Here is a 22,591-nt window from a genome sequence, read left to right on the forward strand (position 1 = left end):
AAGCGGGGGCAACAGGTCGGTCACTAAAACCTAGCCGAAAGCTGACCCTCACATCCTGCAAGCAGTATTTATTGAAAGATACCACGTGACGTTCATACAATATGATACAATACAATATATATATATATATATATATATACGTGCACAAACGGTGCACGTATGTGGGTGCGATTTCAGTCCATGTGAATGTGCTTGGACAATGCGTGTGTGTGTGGGTGTGTGTTTGGTTCAGCAGTTAGATGTGTGTGCGTAATTCTTTTCCCGTAATCGTTATTTTGGGGAACAGATGTCTCCCACGTCCGCTGTTCAGTGTTCCCTGGCATATCGCCCAGACAGACGTTCTGTTTATCAAAACTCAAGTCTTCTCATGCACACAGGAAAACTTTTAACTTGTACATGGAGAATAACAAAGAATATATCAATATGAATAATAAAGAATATATCAATATGAGAAAAATGAGAAGTTATAATATAAACTTAGAATGATACAACAACTGAAATTCCCAACAGTAATTGAGTCAGGAATGGAGTCAGTAATCGAGTCAGGAATTGAGTCAGGAACCAAGTCAGAAATCGAGTCAGGAATTGAGTCACTAATCGAGTCAGGAACTGAGTCAGGAACTTAATCTATAAAAGGAATAAGGAACCAAGTATAGAACCGAGTCGGGAACGGACTCAGAGACTTAATCTGGAAAAGAATAAGGATCCAGGTCAGGAACCAAGTCAGGAGCAGAGTCAGTAATCTGGTCAGTAGCTCAGTGAAGAACTGAGTCAGTAATTCAAGCTTGTTACATCCTCAGCATAAAAGGAGAACTTTTTTGTTATTAAGGACACAGAAACATGCCATTTTTGTTCTCGTGAACATGACTGAAGTATCTTGCAGGTCATTCTGAACACATCAGTTGAACAGAACTTTTTCTCGTGGGGCTTCAAAAAGTATGCTGTGATTGGCTGAACATTTGAACTAAGCGTAGTTAAAATGGAAAAGCGGACAGTTCCCACCTTGGTTGAAGCAGCAGAATGATGACCTGGATGCCCTTCATATTCTGGATTCCTGTTTTATTTTTCCGTTCATTTTACAAAGTTTGTTTATTCCGCCCACACAATGTAACCACGCCCACACAATGTGACCCCGTCCACACAAGGGAAAGAGGCCAGGAGAACCCCGAGACCCAAGCGGCTTGCAGACACGCCTAAGCACAGACCCCAACTTCCCCACTATTACAGCCTTGAGAGCAAAACAAAGTGGAGCGTGTCACCACCTAAGTCAGGAACAAAGTCATGAACTGACCAAGGAGCTGAGTCAAAAACAAAGTCAGAAACCTGGAAGTAACAGAGTCAGGAACCAAGTCTAGAACCAGGTCAATAACTTAGTCAGGACCAGTCAGGTCACGGTGGAGTTCTGGAATCTAATATGGTCGCCAACCTGTGATGCCACAAGGCAGGTTTATTTGCACAGCAGCTTTCATGTGCACAACATTTAAAGTGTTCACATGAAACATTAAAACCTCGAAGACAGAAAATAAAAACCTGGATGTGTCTACGTCTGGTGAGAGGCTCATCTCCACTGGCAGTTTTCCCTCATGTTAGTGGTCTTACAGCTAAATGCTGCTTCTCCATGTTTGGTCTGGTCTCTGGACTCTGGCATGGACTCTGGACTCTGGTCTGGTCTCTTGACTCAGGTATGGACTCTGGACTCTGGTCAGGTCTGGACTATGGACTCTGGTCTGGTCTCTGGACTCTGGTATGGACTCTGGTCTGGTGTGGTCTGGACTTGGAACTCTGGTCTGAACTCGGGACTCTGGTCTGGACTCTGACCTAGACTCTGGTCTCTTGTCTGGACTCTGGTCGTTGCAGATGTTTAATGCTCGTCTTAGGAAGTCCCATTAAAAGGCTGTTCCAGTAATCCAGTCTGCTGGTTTTACTGGGAAGTCCCCATTCCAGTTATCCAATCTGCTGGTTTTACTGGGAAGTCCCATTAAAAGTTCATTCCAGTGATCCAGTCTGCTGGTTTTACTGGAAAGTCCCATTAAAAGGTCATTGCAGTGATCCAATCTGCTGGTTTTACTGGGAAGTCCCTTTAAAAGGTCATTCCAGTGATCCAGTCTGCTGGTTTTACTGGGAAGTCCCATTAAAAGATCATTCCAGTGATCCTGTCTGCTGGTTTTACTGGGAAGTCCCTTTAAAATGTCATTCCAGTTATCCTGTCTGCTGGTTATACTGGGAAGTCCCATTAAAAGTCCGTTTCAGTAATCCAGTCTGCTGGTTTTACTGGGAAGTCCCCATTCCGGTTATCTAGTCTGCTAGTTTTACTGGAATCCCTTTAAAAGGTCATTCCAGTGATCCTGTCTGCTGGTTTTACTGGGAAGTCCCATTAAAAGGTCATTCCAGTGTTCCAATCAGCTGGGGATGAATGATGGAGCCTAAAAGTTTAACAATCTTTTTTTTGTTATTTCTGTTTTTCTCTTTTTTTTCCCTTGCTGTTTCTTGGTGAATTTTCTTAAATTCTGTGTCTTATTATTGTAGCGGAGCCGATAACTGTGGCTTCAGAATCCAGTAAAGAACCAGTGAAGAAGAAGCATAAAGGCAGGAGGAGAGAGGCGGCCAGCCTGCAGATACTGGCGTTCGGACACAAGATGAAACACTTCTTCACAGCAGGGTGAGATGGATGACGGCCTGTCACTGTGTACTAGATGGGCCATGTTGCACTTTTCCAGTCCACTCAAAGAGCACATGGCAAATTCACCCATTCACACACATTCTTACCCTGAAAGACACATAGGGGTGGGGTTAGGGTTCAGTGTGTATTGCCCAAGGATGCTTTAGCATGTATTCAGGAGAAGCCTGGAATCAATCTCCCATCTGTCATGCTGAAAGACAACCTCCTGAGCTACAGCTGCCCATGTGCAGACGTTATTGTTGTGGTGAGGACTCAAACAGCTGCAGTCACAGCTGGATCAGATTGCAGGTTGGAGTAACGCCTCTGTTTTCCTCTGCAGGGTTCAACGTGTCAGTCGGCCAGTTCAGAGCTTCTTTAGAAACATCACGCAGGACGAATATCGAGCGGCTACTGATGTGTATGCTCTAATGTTCCTCACTGATGTCATCGACTTTGTCATCATCATCTTCGGCTTTTGGGCTTTTGGGGTGAGAAATGACTGAATGCAGAGACAAACCCTCTCCTCTCATCAGACTCTGGTGTCATATTATTCATGTAAATGTTTGGTACTGTTATTTTGTTTTCTTGCATTCATGAGAATAATCCTGTAGAATGTCATAAAGAATCACAGAACAATGCAGCAGGATGTTTGCTATGCCATGAAACAATCTCATCATGAAGATAATCACGTCTGTTCACGTCATCCAACCTTCTCCATCAACCATCACGTCTCTTAGTTTCTCTTCTTTATGTTACTGTTTCACATCCACTGAAACTTCGGCATTATGTCTGCTCCTTTAACTTCTGTTAAATTGTTGTCAGATTTTGCCTCAAGTCAGTTTCTTCCATAAAAACTAATTAGAAGACAGTAGAATAAAAAATACATTTGTGCATTTAGCAGACCTTTCTTTTGCTCACATTTCAAGAATTTGTTCAATATAGCTTTCATTTTCCAACACTGTTCAAAGTTTGAGTCAAAAGAGATCTGAGCCTCTGTGACTGTTTCTGGATGTCTCTGTGGGAGCGATAAGGCCGCATCGCCATAGCATTAACTATCATGCTGACAAGACACCGTAGTCATGGCAACATTAACCATCATGCTGACAAGAAACCGTAGTCATGGCAACATTAACCATCATGCTGACAAGACATGAAGGGGTTAAAATCCCAAAAAATGTACAGAATAATCCAGGTCCAGGGATTCCAAGTGACTTAGAATAAAAAGCCTTTAATAAAAATGAGCAAGAATGCTCGTCATCACTGCTTCTATCTTTTTATTTTTTTAAAATACAGGCATTTTCATTAGCATTCTTTCATTGCAATATTTAGTGTTTGCACAATTCTAGGTGCAATGGAAACACAGTTAATATCATAGAAACATGAATGATTAGGCTCAGTTCTGTCTTATTGAAGGAACTGCCCAGCTCTGTCACCATAACAACCAGTTACCCAACAGCTCATTCTTTCCAGTTGACAAATTACATCATGGCTGCTCTATTAATATTTATATTTATATGGCAGAGAATATGTATATGCTTGTGAGCAGTAGTTTGATCACCTATTAGAATATCTTCCGAAATGTTCTAGCTGTTTTTATCTGTATTTGGTTTTTAGGTGGAGCACATGTACAACAGGTTTAAACTTATTTCCACTGAAAGAGGAGAAGCACTGCTAATCAGCAACCTATAAAGAAAATATAAAAAAGGATAAAATGTAAAGTTTGCCTGTGGATGTTCTTCCTGCAGAAACACAGTGCAGCTGCCGATATTGCCTCCAGCCTGTCAGAAGACCAGGTTCCAGAGGCCTTCCTGGTCATGTTGCTCATTCAGTTCAGCACCATGATCATAGACAGAGCTCTGTACCTGCGCAAGGCTGTCCTGGGAAAACTCATCTTTCAGGTTCACCTTTACTTTGACAGCTTTCTTATCTTCTCCATCCTGACATCATGAGGAGTGTGTCTCACACACCAAGTTGATTTTCAGAGTTTTGGGAAAATTGCTCTGTCATTTATAAAATCCTGTTATTTGACTGCATGTTGCAGGTTAAGGCTTTTCCTTTCTCCTCAGTTTTTAATTTTTTTTTATTATTCAGCTCTTAACTCTGTGTTCCTTCACTCCAGGTCATCCTTGTTTTTGGGATTCATTTGTGGATGTTCTTCATCCTGCCTGCTGTCACTGAAAGGTAACATCACATGACAGGATGCATGTATTGTTCTGGTTCTCCACCTGCAGGAGGGGTTATAGGGGTTGGGTGCAGTGTTTTCTGGGCAACAGCCTAAGGTGGGGACCCTGGCAGTGTGATCCTTGGCTGCATGAACTAGCTCTAGGGACATGAAACATCACCTCTCTGACAGTAAAGCAACCTGAGCTCGTGTGTGAGGTTGAGTGCTTCTAACTCGATAGTCTGAATTCACACACTAGCTCAGGTTGAACAGTTCTGGCTAGATATCGTTGGACTCACCTGAACACACTGATGAGTTGAGTCCAACAATAGAACCAGCTCAACGCTTCAGTTGTTGAGTTGGGGGGGGGGGGGGGGGGGGGGGTTCTGACTGTTGTCTGTGCTTATGCACCGAAGAGCAGTTCAGAGTACCCACCCTTTCTGGAGTCCTTGGAAGGAGTGCTGGAGGGTGCTCCTTCTGGGGACTCCATTGTTCTGCTGGGGGACTTCAATGCTCACGTGGGCAATGACAGTGAGACCTGGAGGGGAGTGATTGGGGGGACCATGCCTCCCAGTCATGGACTTCTGTGCTCCTCATGGAATGTCCAGAACAAACACCATGTTTGAGCATGAGAAAACACAACTACTCCAACTAGCCTTCCTGTGAATGTAGAATTTGCGCAAATTCCTCGCCCAATGGGACGAGGAGGTGAAGAGGAAGTATCAAAAACAGCAGGAACTGGTGGACTCTTTCAGAGACTGGTGTCAGAAGTGTTGTCTGCATTAGAATACAGCAAAGACAAAGGAGTTGGTCCTGGATTTTAGAAGGGAGAGGCTTCCCCATCATCTATCTATCGATCTATCTGTCTGTCTGTCTGTCTGTCTGTCCGTCCGACTGTCTTTCTTCCATATATATATATATATATATATATATTATATATATGTATATAATATATATATCTCCTCTCTGGAATCCGCTGTCTTTCCCTCTGTCTTCCAGCAAGCTCGGGTCACCCCGCTGCTGAAGAAACCCACATTCAACCCAGTCCAGGTTGGAAACTACTGGCCGGTCTCACTGGTGCCGTTCATGTTCGCACTACTGGAGCGTGTCGTCTTCAGTCAGGTCTCCCAGTTCCTTCAAGATAAAAACCAGTTAGATCCACATAAGTCTCGCTTCAGGCAGTACCACTCCACTGGAACTGGTCTCCTGTCTGGTACTGGTTCTTGCCAGTACCATTGGTCAGTCCTCAGTCCTGATCCTGCTTGACCCGTCTGCTGCTTTTGACACAGCCAAGCACCAGATTCACCTCTCCACACTCCTGGAGCTTGGCATCTCGTGGTCCACGTCCTACCTCTCCGGAAGATCCTTCAGAGTGTCCTGGTGAGGAGACGTGTCCAGATCACATGAAAAGAGGGGAGCCTCAGGGATCGGTGCTCGGCCCTCTTCTCTTTCCACTATACACCTCCTCACTCGGTGCAGTTGGAAGCTCTCATGGCTTCTCCTACCACTGCTATGCAGATGACACTCAGCTTTTCCTTTCCTTCCCACCAGACGACACAACGTTTCACTGAGAATATCAGCTTGCCTTGCTGATATCTCTGCATGGATGAAGGATCGCCACCTTCAGCTCCATCTGTCCAAGACTTTCTTTACCTCTGTAAATGAGTGTGAAGTTTGACTCTATCATGCTTGTGCCTACGTCTTGGTTTCATGACCAGTTAACCTTTAAGGTCCATTTTGCCTCGGTATCCCATACCTTCTAATTTGCTCTCTACAGCATCAAGACAATCAGTCCTTGGTTCAGGTTCTGGTCATCTCATGTATTGACTACTGCAATCACTCACCAAGGCTAAAACAGTAGCTATACTCTTTTGCTCTGTTGTTTTATGGTGATGGAGCAAACTGCCAAACTCTGTCCAATTTGCAGGGTCCTTATCTACTTTTGAGAGCAAGCTAAAGACTCAGCTCTTTAAAGAGCACTTCCACTCTTAGTATAACTCTTCTTTTTGTCAGAGTGAGTTGGAGAGATTTGTCCAGCTCTTTGCCACAATTCAGCACTGAATAAACTGGGCCCAGGACAGTTTAGTGGGTTAAATGGGTTCTCATATTTTGTGAGACGATTGTGACGAGGCAAGAGACAAAAAAAAAAAAATGCTTTTAGCACCACATGGCACAGCTTCAACCATGTCCCAAGAGAAGCAGGTGATATTGATGAAATGAGTTCATTTAACTTTAGGCTCACACTTCAAACTCACTTCCCATCACGGCCAGCGTGCCACAGGGCTCAGTCTTGAGGCCCCTTCTGTTCATCACCTATGTTTTCCCCTATGGCCACATAGTCTGTAAATATAGTATTACTTTCAATTTTTATGCAGACAAAACCCAGCTCCACATCTTTTCCAAACCTAACTCCTTTCTTCTACATGACTACCTCTCTTACTGTCTTCAGGAAATCAAATTGTGTTTCTCCTCTAATTTTCTCAAAATCAACAGCAGTAAAACAGAGGTTTTACTTGTTCGGTCTTCCCAGTAAATCCCAAACTGTAGCTTCTCCAGGGCTGTGCTCCCCTGATCGTAACCACACCTCTTGCTTTGAACATATTACCCTTGTCCTTCAACAGCTCCACTGGGCTCCCAATTAAATACAGAGTCAGTTTCAAGGTCTTATCTTAAAATGTATCCACAATCCGGCCCCTGCTACTTACCTGAACTGCTCCATACTGCGACTCCCTCCTGTACTCTCATTATCCTCCATTCACCTTATGGTTCCTTCTGCCCACATCACCACCAGGAGGAGCAGGGCCTTCAGTCGCTCTGCTACCCGGCTCTGGAACTTTCTCCCATTGAGCTTTGGAACACTGACTTCCTCCCATCATTCAAATATGAATTTAAAACCCATCTATTAAGCGTGGCCTACTCTCTCTAACCCTCCGTCTGCTTTGTTTTATCCTAATGTTTTGTTTTGTTTTTTTTTTAAATGTAATTTTGTTTTCTTTTTCGTAAAGTGACCTTGGTTATGGAAAATAATAAATAAGTAAAAAGTATGTATTGTCAACATGGCCAACCGGAGCTATCAATCAATCAAACTTTATTTATGAAGCAACTTTTCCAACATAAAACATGCGACTCAAAGTGCTTTACAATTAAAAATGAGACAGGAAGAAAACATGCATACAGACGCATCAGATAAAAGACCATAACACCCCCCCCGATATTGCTGATTTTTGTAGACTATAAACAGAAAAAATGTACAAATTTCTTTTTACTTGTCGTTTTTCTTTATTTAAATTAGGAAAAAACAACACAGTAGCCATACCATCATTCTGTTGCTATAATGCAAATGAAGACAAGTAAAAACATCAATAAAAACAATAAAAATGACAAATTTTATTATGGAATATTTTCATGTATTTGAAAAAAATTTGTTTTGTTTTTTTTTTAAACACAAAAATGGATTTTAAAATTGTGAAGCCCAATATTTGATTTGATTCGATGTTCCCACCCCTAGAAAACACCATGTAAAACACATAAAATGTATTAACACAACCTCAATACCAACATAATATATACATATATATTATATGTTGTTATTATAACATAATATATACAGTGTATATATATATATATATATATATAAACTGCTCACAAAAATATACATATTATAATATATGATAAAGGGAACAAAAATAAAGGGAACACTTAAACAACACATAAAGTAACTCCAATGTACTCCATTGTAACCAAGTCCAATGTAACTCCAAGTCAGCTGTCCCCTTAGGAAGCAACACTGATTGACAATCAGTTCCACCTGCTGTTGTGCAAATGGAACAGACAACAGGTGGAAATTATAGGCAACTGGCAAGACACACCCAATAAAGGAGTGGTTCTGCAGGTGGTGACCACAGACCACTTCTCAGTTCCGATACTTTCTGACTGATGTTTTGGTCTGAATGCTGGCGGTGCTTTCACTCTAGTGGTAGCATGAGACGGAGTCTACAACCCACACAAGTGGCTCAGGTAGTGCAGCTCATCCAGGATGCCACATCAATGCCAGCTGTGGTAAGAAGGTTTGCTGTGTCTGTCAGCGTAGTGTCCAGAGCATGGAGGCGCTACCAGGAGACAGGCCAGTACATCAGGAGACGTGGAGGAGGCCGTGAGAGGACAACAACCCAGCAGCAGGACCGCTACCTCCTTCTTTGTGCAAGAAGGAACAGGAGGAGCACTGCCAGAGCCCTGCAGAATGAGCTCCAGCAGGACACAGATGTGCATGTGTCTGCTCCAACAGTCAGAAACAGACTCCATGAGGGTGGTATGAAGGCCCGACGTCCACAGGTTGGGGTTGTGCTTCCAGCCCAACACCGTGCAGGACGTTTGGCGTTTGCCAGAGAACATCAAGATTGGCAAATTCTCCACTGGCGCCCTGAGCTCTTCACAGATGGAAGCAGGTTCACACTGAGCACATGTGGCAGACGTGACAGAGTCTGGAGACGCCGTGGAGAACGTTCTGCTGCCTGCAACATCCTCCAGCAGGACCGGTTTGGCAGTGGGTCAGTAATGGTGTGGAAGGGCATTTCTTTGGAGGGCCGCACAGCCCTCCATGTGCTCGCCAGAGGTAGCCTGACTGCCATTAGGTACCGAGATGAGATCCTCAGACCTCTTGTGGGACCATATGCTGGTGCGGTTGGTCCTGGGTTCCTCCTAATGCAAGACAATGCTAGACCTCATGTGGCTGGAGTGTGTCAGCAGTTCCTGCAACACCAAGGCATTGATGTTATGGACCGGCCCGCTCGTTCCCCAGACCTGAATCCAGCTGAGCACATCTGGGACATCATGTCTCGCTCCATCCACCAACGCCAAGTTGCACCACAGACTGTCCAGGAGTTGGCGGATGCTTTAGTCCAACAAAATATTTAATAAAAACATTTCATTCATCCAGATCTACAACATGTTACTTGAGTGTTCCCTTTATTTTTTTGAGCAGTGTACATACTTATATAAATTAATAATAAAAAACTAAAAGATTAAAACTGATTAAATTAACTGATTAAAACTTAAATTGTAGAAATCAAGTAAAAGCCAAACTAAAAAGGTGGGTCTTGAGCCTGCTCTTAAAATCATGAACATTCACTGCACCCCTGAGATCCTAGACTGTTCCACAGGTGGGGGCCATACCACTGGAATGACGCCTCTCTGTGGATATGTGTCCTGACTTTGGGAATCAGGAAAAGCCTGCTGCCAGAGGAGTGCAGGGATTGCAAGGGCACATAGGGTAAAAGTAGTTTTGAGAGATAAGATGGCCCAAGACCATCAAGACATTTAAAAACAGTTAAAAGAATCTTAAAATCATTCCTGAAGCACAGTAGGTGTGCAGTGACCTTAAGATTGGTGTGATATGGGCCCACTTCCTGGTGTTGTCAGGACTCAAGCTGCTGAGTTTTGCAGAGTTGTAAACCTGAGATACTCTTTTTATTTGGGAAGACCAGAAAGCAGGGCATGACGGTCAATATGGCTTGTAATAAACGCATGCATTTGCATCTCTGTGTTAGCCTGAAAGAACCTTATGGCTATGGTTGTTGGTGCCTGTCGTAATCCCAGAAGTTGTTGGTGGACAACAGCAGTGAGGGATGCCGTCCAGTTAAAGGAGGAGTCCTATCAGGCCTTTTTGACCTGTGGGACTCTGGAGACAGCTGATAGGTATGGGCAGACCAAGTGGAATGCAACTTCAGCGGTCACCAAGGCAAAAACTCAGGGATGGGAGGAGTTCGGAGAGGCCATGGAGAAAGACTTCCAGTCGGCTTCAAGGAGATTCTGGTCCACCATCTCACGGCTGAGGAGAGGGAATCAGTGCTCCGTCAAAGCTGTGTACAGCGGAATAGGGACTGCTGATCTCAACTCTGGAGTATGTGGGTCAGTGGAAGGAATACTTTGAAGACCTCTTCAATCCTACCAATATGTCTTCTGATGAGGAAGCAGAGCCAGAGGACTGAACAGTGGACTCTCCTATCTCTGGAGCTGAGGCCACTGACATGGTTAAAAAGCTCCTTCGTGGCAGAGCTCCAGGGTTGGATGAGATCTCTCCAGAGTTTCTTAAAGACACAACTTTTCTACTGTAAAACTCTGTGTCCTGGACGTGTTTGATGACGCAGTGACATCTATCATGTGCATTTCTAGAGCCGCTGCTATTTGGCAGCGTCCCAAGGCTAGGAAAGTGACACTATACAATTTTCACATCTGGGAAGCGACGTGACGTTTTTTCTTACACCGTATAATAAGGAACTGGCTGTTTTGAGCACATACCATTGCTGTTTCAGCATAGAAACCCAAGAAGAATGGGACAAAATGAGTCATCGTAAGATCTGTAGTGTGTCTGTAAGACTGCATGCTGTTGGGCTGTCCTGTTTGACACACCTCTGCAGGATGCTTATGTCACATGGGTTCTTGTGATTCCAGGCCATTTCCCACTGCTGAAGGAACAGGATGCCAGATGAGTGTCTGAGGCATGATCCCACACACAGTCCAAGAAGTGGAATAGCCTTTGGTGCTCAAGCACTTATAGGAGGGGGGGATCCTTCAGAGGAGATGGGGGTGTGTCCTCCTTGTAGCAACCTGGTAGATTCACCGCTGCTTTCCTCGGTCTCAGCTGTGTGTCGTTAGCAGTGGGGGAAACACAGATGGGGGCTGACACACTTCCGTCTCGGGGAGCCAGCCCGCTCATTCAAAACAGCTAGACGGATCAACATTCCTTTATTTAGCTGTTTCAGTCGCATTGTATCATGTCTTTGGATCAGGCTTGTGATCCCCGCTGCACCTCTCCGGAATGACATTGCGTCTTCTCAGTGTCCCGGTTTACTTGAGTAGTCCCCATTGGCCAATCTCATGGCAGGGAGGGGGAATGCCAGCTGTGGCTAATTAGTTAGTCAGTGTCCTTGCCCATAAAATTAAAATCACCATAAAAACATGCAAAAATATAAAGATATAAAACCAAAGTAAAAAAAAAAAAGAATAAAACCAGGGCAGAGCAAGACATCCTGATTAGGGAGTTCTGTCCAATTTGACACTTAGACATCAGGGATATGCCGCGCTGGACTAGTAGACTGGGTTGGTGCTCCCCTTCCTCAAGAATGGGGACTGGAGGGTGTGCTCCAACTACAGGAGCACACTGCTCAGCCTCCCTGGGATGGTCTATTAAGGGGTCCTGGAGAGTAGAGTCCATCAGACAATTGACTGAGGAAGAGCAGTGTGTTTTTGTTGTGGTTGTGGAACGGTAGACCAGCTCTATACCCTTTTCAGGATCCTGGAGGGGGCAGGTTAGTTTACCCAACCAGTGTACATGTGTTTTGGGGACTTGGAAAAGGCATTTCACCATGTCATTTGGGACTCGTGTGGCAGATACTCTGGGAGCATGGAGGATCCAACCCCCTTGAATGGGGGACCATGTTCAGTCCCTGTACGACAGGTGTCAGAGCTTGGTCTGCATTGCCGGCAATAAGTTGGATTCATTACCAGTGAGGGTTGAACTCTGCCAAGGCTGCTATTTATCACTGATTCTGTTCATGATTTTTATGGAAAGAATTTTAGGCGCAGTCAAGATGTTGAGGAGATCCGGTTAGGTGGCCTCAAATCTCTTGGGTCTCTGCTCTGTGGTGCCGTTGGCTTAATCTGGTTGTGATCTCCAGTTCTTGCTCAAGCCTCAACTGAATGTGAAACATTTGGGAATCAAAAAGCACTTCCAAACTTGAGACCATGGTTCTCAGCCAGAAAAGAGTGAACTTTTCTCTCTGGGTTGGGAAAGACCCCATCGGAGGAGTTCAAGTATTTAAGGATCTTGTTCACGAGTGAGGGAAGGATGGAGCGTGGGATCGACAGACGGATCGGTGCGGCGTCTGCAGTAATGCGGACTCTGCACCGGTCTGTCGTGGTGAAGAAGGAGCTGAGCCAGAAGGTAAAGCTCTCGATTTACCAGTCGATCTACGTTCCTACCCTCACCTATGGTCATGAGCTGTGGGTCGTGACCGAAAGAAGGAGATCTCGTATACAGGCGGCTGAAATGAGTTTCCTCCGCAGGGTGGCCGGGCTCTCCCTTAGAGAGAGGGTGAGGAGCTCGGTCATCCGGGAGGAGATCAGAGTAGAGCCGCTGCTCCTCCGCATCGAGAGGAACCAGTTGAGGTGGCTCGGGCATCTGGTCAGGATGCCTCCTGGACCTCCCTGGTGAGGTGTTCCAGGCACGTCCCTCTGGGAGGAGACCCCGGGGAAGACCCAGGACACGCTGGAGGGATTATATCTCTCTGCTGGCCTGGGAACGCCTCGGGAGAGTTGGCAAATGTGTCTGGGGAGAGGGAAGTCTGTGCTTCCCTGCTTAGGCTGCTGCGCCCGTGACCCGACCCCGGATAAGCAGCAGAAGATGGATGGATGGATGTTTAAATCCCTGATGGTCCTGATGTTTGCATGACTGATAAAACATTTGGAGTAAAAGCATGAATCTTTATCAAACTTGGTAAATGTGGGATTTCCAGAAAAAAAAAATCCAACTCTGAAAAAGTGTGAAAAATGTAAATAAAATGTGATATGATGACTTATAAATCTTGTCAAGCCATATTTTACTCCCAGTAGCAGATAAACAACACATCACACCCTGAAACAGAGACCTTTCACCATTTCATGGAAATTATGAGCTGATTTTGAATCTGATGGCACATTTTAGGGGGTGACAACACATTTAGCTTTGTGGCTCAATCAGCAAAATATGATCCTTAAATATTACATTCACTGCTTTAAGTGGAACAAAATAAGTGCTGTTACTTCCTTAATGATTTGCTCTCAGTTTGTCATACATGGCAAATATGACACAAAAACATGGGTGATGTTACCGGTTTCATGGCCCACTTAAAGCACTGATTAGTTAGTTCAACAATGAAATGTGATCAGGCTTTCCAATGGTGTATAATACAACACCAACTTTTTTTGTTAGAGGGGAGAAATACTGTGCGTGTTAAAGTTATCTGATCTGCTGACACCAAATTAGCCACAGTGACTTTTAACTCTTTAGGCCTCTTTTGTAAAACTGCATCCCCATAATGAAGGCTTACTTTTGGAGAGATGATGGAGGGAGATTTAAGATTAATTTGCTGTGTATTAGTCACTGGTGATTAAATAAAAAAAAAGCATATCAAAGAAATAACCATCATCATCTCTGCAAAGGTCATCTCTGAAGTGACGCAGAAGAAAACTGGAGAGGTTTAAGTTGGCACATGGCTTCAAGGTTCAGAAGGCTGCAACGACCTGAAAAAACTACCAGAAAACCTGAGGTCGGATCTAAACATCAGTTCTGCTAATCTGGAGTGTAAAGCCTTTTAATTTGGCACATCTTGTAACCAGATTTTGGGAGATATGAAGATGTTTTCCGTATTCTGTACACTGACTGTCAACATTTGTTTGAGTCAGTAACTCACTCATGTATTTTTATGTCTATTTTTCATGTGCAGTCATTGGGTTGCCTTATGTATGAAAAGAACTGCGTAAACACAATTTTCTTGCCTTGCCTAATGAGCTGTTCTCATCTGTTTGTTCAGGATGTTCAGTCAGAATTTCGTGGCCCAGCTATGGTACTTTGTGAAGTGTATCTACTTTGGTCTGTCAGCCTATCAGATCCGCTGTGGTTATCCTACTCGTATCCTTGGAAACTTCCTCACCAAGAAGTACAACCACCTGAACCTGTTCCTCTTCCAGGGGTAGGCTGTCTGTGTGTGCTGCTGTTTCTACTGCAGAAATCTGAATGTTAGAGTCAGCTAGATGACTCTGTGTGTTTAGATTTCGTCTAGTTCCGTTTTTGGTGGAGCTCCGAGCGGTGATGGACTGGGTCTGGACCGACACCACTCTGTCTCTGTCCAACTGGATGTGTGTAGAAGACATTTATGCCAACATCTTCATCATTAAATGCAGCCGAGAGACGGAGAAGGTGAGAAGAAGATGAGTAATAGTTCAATTTCATCATGTGTCATCTTATCTAGACGAAGAAAATGATGATTGGTCAAAAACTGACCAGTGAGAAAACAAATATATCCCCTGACAATTGATGATAAACTGAATTCTGACTGGTTTAGATGAAGCTTAGTTGTTTGCTTCCATAATCTGAGTTAGACAGTATTTATTTTGGATGTATTTCCTTTCAGAAAACTATTTATTCTCCACAGAGAGCCTGAATCCCAGTTTCCCACCAGCCTGAGAGCATCTTTCACTGCAATACCAATGAACTGAATATTTACATAATAATATTTAATATTACAGCTGCAGGTGATTGTTAGTTGCCATCAGAACATTTTCCTTACACTGTTTGTGTTTTACAAACTGTTGGTAGCATTTCTGCTGAGTCAAAGCCTGCCATTCCTTTGCGGGCTCCATTTTTCCAAGCAGAAACGTCCTAGAATAATTTCTGTCGGGAAGTGTCTGTCATGGACATCAATGCTGAAGACATGAAGCCACACATCCTGTCATCTCTCAGACTTAAGTTGCTTAATATTACATTTCTTTCGTTCAGTAACAAATTCCTGCACATAAGTGTTTTTATTTCTATTTTTAGGAAAACCTAGACAAAAGAACACTTGAAATTGTGTGTTGTAACTTTTGGTACAATTTAAGTGCATAGGGTTCATGAATATTTCAAAGAAATGCAAAATTTCTACCATTAAGTTGAATGAGTGTTGGAGCGATAAGAGAAAAACCATTTTGGAACACTATATCATGGATAAACATTGATGAAGAAACTTAATTCAAAGTTTAAAAAGGTAGACAAAGATCAAACTCGGAGTCCAGACTCTAGGGTGATGATGTTCCACCATCTGCTTTTCTCTTTAAAGTTACTTTAAAAAACTCAAACGAGTTCAAGTTTATTGATATGGCACATTTCTACAGCAGCAGCTGCCCAAAGTGCTAAACAATAAAACGACAAACAACATTCCACAATTTAAAATTAAACACTGCACATTAAAAAAATAAATAAAATCTGGACATAAAACAAAAATCTAAAATAAAATTTAAAAAATTAAAATAAACACGGAAAAGCTCAGGTATGACCAAATGCCAGCGCAAAGAAGTGGGTTTTAAGAACAGACTGAAAATCAGAGACAGATTGAGCCGCTCTGATGTGAAGGGGAAGGCTATTCCATATCTTAGGAGCAGCAACGGAAAAGGCTCCATCACCCTCTGTATTTTAATCTGACCAATGGGACTTTAAGTAAAAGTTGAGAAGAGGACCTAAGAGTCCCGGCTGGAGCATGTTGATGTAACAACTCTGCCAGATACGAGGGAGCCAAACCATTTAAAGCATTAAAAACAATCAATAAAATCTTGTACTGGGTCCTAAAACTAACTGGAAGCCAGTGCAGAGAAGCGAGCACAGGGGTGATGTGGTCATAACGTCGTGTTCCTCTAAGCAGCCGAGCTGCAGCGTTCTGGGCAAGCTGCAGTCGGTGCAAAGTTAACTGATCAATACCAAAATAAAGAGAGTTACAGTAATCTAAACGGGACATGATGAGCAGGTGGGCAGGTTTAGGAAGATAAGGCTTTAATTTGCCAATCAGCCTTAAACAAAGAAAAGACTTTTAACTACAGCAATAACCTGCCGATGGAAGTTAAAGGAATTGTCAGTGATATATTCCCAGATTATTTACATGGGTACGACAGTATGAGGAAAGCGGACTCAGAACACTGATGGTACCGTTTAAAAGCTCAGAGCTTCCAAACACCACAATCTCAGTTTTTTCTGTATTTAAGTGGAGGAAGTTTAAATCCATCCATGTTTTCAGATCCTGTAAGCAGCTGAGGAGGTTCTTCAGAAAATCCCGCTGTGGTTTCAGGGGGAAGTAGATCTGGACATCGTCAGCAAAGCAGTGATAAGCAATGTTATGCTTCTGAATAATAGAACCCAGGGGCAACACATAAAGGGAGAAAAGAAGGGGACCTAAAATCGACCCCTGTGGGACCCCATAACTGAGATTGGCTGCAGCTGAGGAAAACTCTCCAAGATTCACACTAAATGACCGATCTGATAAGTAAGACTGGAACCAGCGAAGGACTGGTCCTCTGATACCGACACAGTGCTCCAAGCGTGACCGGAGGATCTGGTGATCAACTGAGTCCAAGGCTGCAGTCAGGTCTATAAGAATCCAAACAGCAGGACTTCCACAGTCAGCTGCCAACAAAAGGTCATTAAAAACTCTTAAAAGTGCAGTTTCAGTCCTGTGGAGAGGTTTAAAACCAGACTGAAATCTTTCTAAAACCTTACTGGACTCTAAGTGAGCCTGTGACTGTATGGACACCATCTTTTCTAAAACTTTAGATAAAAACGGGAGCTTAGAAATCGGCCTGTTAGACAGAACTGATGGATCTACGTTGGGTTCCTTTAGAAGAGGCTGGACAAGAGCTTAAAGGCAGCAGGAACACACCCTGAGGACCGGCAGGAATCTATCAGGGACATAACGACAGGGTCCATAGAGCTAAAAGTACTTTTATAAGAGCGGGGTGACAGCTGTCTTGGGGGCTAAAAGAAGGTTTTAAGTGAAAAACTACATCAGAAAGTGTCACCTGATCAAACTGCTCCATAACAACTGAACTCTCTGACAAGACAGCAGGGTCTAACCCAGAGGGAGGGGATATGGATCTAAAGCTGCAATCTGGCCTGTAAAAAACTAAGAAATTGATCACATACTGAAAGTGAAGATACGACACAGGATGAGGAAAGAGGATTGATTAGACGATTCAAAGTGCTAAACAGAACCCGGGATTGTGGCGATTACTGGCCACCAGGTTAGAAAAATAATGTTTTAGCTGATTTCAGAGAGGACTGATAATTAAAGAGGCAATCCTTCAGTAACCCTTAAGAGACCTGGAGTCTGTCCTTACTCCATCGTTTCTCTGCTCGTCTGCACAAACGTCTGAGAGTGTGGATGGAATCGTGGAACCAAGTTCAGACACAGGTTTAGATATCCCAGTCACAAAGGGCGTGATGGAGTCCAGTATATCCGTGCACGTGGAGTTCAATAAATTAACAAATTCATCAGCATTAATAGAAGGGCAATCAATCAAACTGGGGAAGACAGAATATCGTACAGCAGCAGAAAACTGTGACTCTCAGAGAATTTAACTGCCGCCGCCGTCACGCCGGCATCGCGCCAGCATCGCGCTGGCATCGTGCCGACATTGCGCCGGCATCAAGCCAGGGACGAGTGGTTTAAACGGAGAAGGCGGCAGCATTATGGAAAATAACACAGGCAGATGATCAGAGATACGTGTGTCACAAATTTCAGTGACATTAATGTTTAAGCCATGAGAAAGTACAAGGTCTAACGCATGTCTCTTCTCGTGGGTAGGACCAGAGACATGTTGTGTGAGATTAAAAGAGTCAATGAACTGGAGAAAGTCTCTAACAAAAGGTTTAGATTCACAGCATATTTGAGAGCAAGACCAGCCACAAGGTCTGAAAAATCCTTTGTGAAGTCCTTTGTGGATTTTGGAGGACGGTAGATCAAGGTGCATAAAACAGGACTGCTGAGTTTGAGTACAAGAAGCTGTAACTCAAAACTGCAGTAGCATTTAGAAGAAGGTCTCCGACAAGAAAAACTAGATCTTCACACAGAAGCCAGTCCACCACCTTTCCCAGCGGACCACCGGGAGCTGGAGAAACAGCAACCAGGTGGAAGAAGTTCAGAAAAAGGCAACGGACTCTCACCGTCATGAAGCCAAGTTTCTGTTATAAACAAGAAGTCCAGCTTTCGGGATTCAAAGAAGTCTTTTAGCAGGAGAGTTTTATTAGCCAGCGATCTGGCATTGACAAGTGCCAGATCCAAAACTAAGTCCTGCTTTAGGTCCTGTAGATCCACATAATCCAGAGGACGAAGGTTGGAGAGCTTCACTCCGCGTTTGCAGATTTGGTTATGCCGAGGAAGAGGGGCTGGCGTAGGAAAAGGAGGGTATGACGCGAGTAGCGGGTTGGAACCAACAGGCCACCGTAAGCCAAACCCAGCAGTTTAACAAGAGGAGCAGGAAAAATAATCCAAGAATCCGCCACGATTGGAGCGAAAACGGGCCCTTAGACTCACAACAGCACCACTCCGCTTCCCCTTTTTCCTGGAGTGCTTCTTGCGAGGAAAGTCGCAGGGATCACGGCACAGGTTGGCAGGAACTGCAGATAGGTGCGGGGGAGGAGGACTACCTGTTGTTGGAGTCTTCAGTACGAACTGTAGAAGCCGTTCACAAGCCACTCGGATGTTAAGAAGCGACTGGTGATCATACAAAACGAGCAGGAGCAGCATAACAGCAATTAAATACCAAAACCAACACCAAAAGGCCAATGAGACCTGACAGACGGCCGGCCGTGCACACTGCTGGCGCCATCTTGTCTGTCTTGTCTCAAACATGTTTTAACTATACACCAAGATCTGTTCCGGCTTGAACGCCACAGTGATGGCCGCACTGTAAGCGAGCTCCCAAGGAAACCCGAGAAAATGAACAATTTCCCTTTTTAATATGAAAAAAACTTGTTTACTAAGTGGGAGGACAAAAGATGAATCACACCAAATGCGATGATTTGATGATCCAACAGAGTGGGAATCTTCAGGTGGAAATATACCATTAGCCCTCCCAGCTAACATGAATAGCTGCTTTATACGTCACTAGAGATTGCTATTGGGATACGAACCGGGCAGGACAACAGTTGGAAGATGGCTGAATTGGAGGTGGTGCTCGAGGAAATAAGAGACTTTTGCCAAGACAATATCGAGGTCCTGGGTGAAATAAAGGAAGAAATTTCAAAGGTGAACACGAGACTTGACGAGGCAGAGGACAAAAAAATAATAATCTTACAACTAAAACTGGAGGACAAATCGATGGACTTAGAAAGTCGTACAAGAAGAGAGAACATATGCATATATGGGGTACCCCAGGCAGCGGAGCAGGACTCTCCAATGATTACTGACTTTGTTGAAAAGCTGCTGCGTGACAGTTTGGAGCTACCCCAAGACGAGCATGACTTTCACAATGAAGGGGCCCATTGCTCGCTTGGCCTGCTACCTCCGGATGACGCACCTCCATGCTCCATTATTATGAGCTTCCTCAGCTTTAAAACCAAAGACGTTTTACTGCAAAAGGTATGGCAGGAAAGAGGGTTTACCCGAAATGGATCATGATTACTCCCCTCTCATTCTCATAAAGCGAAGAGAATATGCCGATGTGCGCAGGATTGTGAAAGAGCAGCAAATCCCCTTTTTGACTCTCTCCAACTTGACTTAAGGTGAAAAATCTTGATGAAACCAGGATCTACAACACGGTGGTGGAAACCACTGCAGACATGACCAGCAGAGGCTACGCTGTGAAGGCCACCAGAAACAGCCTTGGAGCAGCTGAAGCAGATGACCTGGAGTGGAATAGGCGGAGGAGCTGGGAGCAATGCGGCGAGCAAATGACAAGAGGACATCACTTATCCCTTCAGGAAATTAGCGTTTACCCAAAGAGAACGGTCCCTCGCGCAGTGAAGCAATAATCTCTAACGTCCCCAAAGAGGGAAAGGACAGATTAGAATCTAGTAACGTTTGCTCAATTAGTGTTTTAAATATAGACTATTAGTTATTTACCTCTGTTTTGTCAAAGACTAAAAGCAATTCTGTCAGGGTTGATAAACAAGGATCAAATGGGTTTTATCAAACAGACAAAGACTCAAGACAACATAAGAAGGGTTTTACACATAATGAGACAGGTTGATGAGCAAAAATTAGAGGGCCGTAGTGTTAAGTTTAGATGCCAAAAAAGTATTTCATTCAGGGAGGTGGTCCTTCTTATACAAGGTGCTCAGAAAATTTTGTTTTGACAAATGTCAAAACTCTATTAACTGACATTAATCTGCAGAATAGAATTAGCTGACGAACCCATATCACACACAATAATATCTGTTTGGAATGAAACAATTAAAATTTGTAGTTTTGGAAGTCACCTCTAAAGTTTTAAGGTGGTGTGCATATGATCCTGACATTACCCCTAATCACTACGATGATAAATTCAAAAGGCCGGACCAATTATGGTTGATTTTTCCACAAGCGGCATTCCAGAGTTGTGAAAATCTGCAAAGAAACTACAAGTTAGGCTCTGATGACTTCTTCAGATATCTTTAGCTCAGACATTATTTGAAAAATGACCTAAAGCTGAATTTCAACAAATCAGGCTATGTTGAAACATATCATTAATTAAATCAGGAGCACACAATACAATGATATCTAACTTGTACAACAGCATGCTGTGGTGTGAAAAGGACAAGACTTTATGTTGAAGTGAAGAGGGAAAAAGAGTAATCCGTTAATTGCAGAAGAAAGTTGGGAAAATATATGTAAGATACAGTGAGTCACAACTGGGTCAGATGTATGGTGTGAATCCTGCTGCTCAGAAAAGGTATTGGGTCATTGTTGATGCTTGCTGGAGGAAGGGTGCCAACCATTTTTATATGTTTTGGAACTGCCAAGTCATTCATCAGTATTGGTCTGGAATACGTCAACATATTTAAAAGGTTTTTTTTCATTTGTTTTTCCTTTGACCTTTGCAACCTCATCTGAGTAACCTGTGGAAAGACTGACCTCTGGGGATAAGAAACGTTTTTTACATCCTGCTGACTGCAAGTAAAAAGGTTCTCACAAAGAGATGGCTAAAACCTGAGTCACCAACTGAGGACTGGATTTCCATTGTACAAGGGGTCTATACAATGGAAAAACGGTCCTTTTCCCTAAAAGTGCAGATGGACACTTTCATTCAAAATATGGTCTATGTGGTCAGAATATGTTAGGCCGGTTAGATCTGACTTTCTGTTAACACTGCGGCCTTACATTGTGGTCCACTAACTCATGTTTATATAAATAATGTAGAGATAACTTTGCTCCCCCCCACCAATGTTTAGTGTTCTAAAAACTACATATGCAAAAATAATGTGTAATGTAAACTGTAAAGAGTTAATATAAAAAGAACTACACACCAAAATGCTGACATTTTTATACACACAATGTGACCACCTTTGCAATAGTTTCGCAATGGTTTTCTATCCAATTTCTTCAGAGTTCAGAGTTCATCCACCATTGGCTCCATTGACTTTTACATAGGAGTTAAAGTCTTTTTAAGCTGCTATCAAAACTACATAGAAAACAGTAAAATGCTTTAAAAAAACAAAAAAAAACCCAAAAAACATTTCTGTGTTTAACAGACCCTGTTGTGATACAACGTCTGATTTTCAAACAGTGGCTGTTTGAAGGTTGACAGTAGAAACAGACTTTACCTGTTTGGCAGTTTGGGTGTCTCTTTGGGAGACAGAAAGCCTTGTTGTTATAGCAACATTAACTATCCCGTACAGGACCCTCAGACTCAGTTTTGTGTCTTTTATTGGAATCACAAACATATCTCTAATATTTAGTCACATGTATGGATGCACAGCAACATCCATGTAATATACCAACCACACACACACCTCTAGCGTTGAGGACATCATGCACATTTAAATGTTGAAAGTGTTCCATGTGTTCTTCCTGTTTCCCTACAAAGTTACAGATTCTTTCATTTTTTTAAGTTAAAAAAAGCCATTAACCTTTTATGCTGTATCATTCAATCCCTTTTTACCTTTGTCTATCTCTCTTCTTGCTGTAAGATTAGCACCCTCCCCATTCGCCAGGCTGTAGTTGGGTTGGCACTCATCAAATTTTCTTCTGAAAATTTCTAGACTACTTATTACAGTTACACAAGAAAGTAAA

At 43.3% G+C, this 22,591-nt stretch overlaps 1 protein-coding gene across 3 annotated transcripts in view; it reads left to right on the forward strand.

The window, feature by feature from the left end:
- Positions 1–22,591, forward strand: part of piezo1 (piezo type mechanosensitive ion channel component 1 (Er blood group)) — a 175,267-nt gene that overhangs the window by 138,625 nt on the left and 14,051 nt on the right. For all 3 annotated transcript variants that reach the window (XM_079249118.1, XM_079249119.1, XM_079249120.1), the window contains 6 exons: positions 2,527–2,659; positions 3,000–3,147; positions 4,405–4,557; positions 4,779–4,840; positions 14,390–14,548; positions 14,628–14,775. In XM_079249118.1, coding sequence (XP_079105244.1) covers positions 2,527–2,659; positions 3,000–3,147; positions 4,405–4,557; positions 4,779–4,840; positions 14,390–14,548; positions 14,628–14,775 — 803 coding nt within the window. The remainder of the gene's footprint in view (positions 1–2,526; positions 2,660–2,999; positions 3,148–4,404; positions 4,558–4,778; positions 4,841–14,389; positions 14,549–14,627; positions 14,776–22,591) is intronic.

This window comes from Telmatherina bonti (genome assembly GCF_933228915.1).
Source record: "Telmatherina bonti genome assembly, chromosome: 11".
Lineage (NCBI taxonomy): Eukaryota > Metazoa > Chordata > Actinopteri > Atheriniformes > Telmatherinidae > Telmatherina > Telmatherina bonti.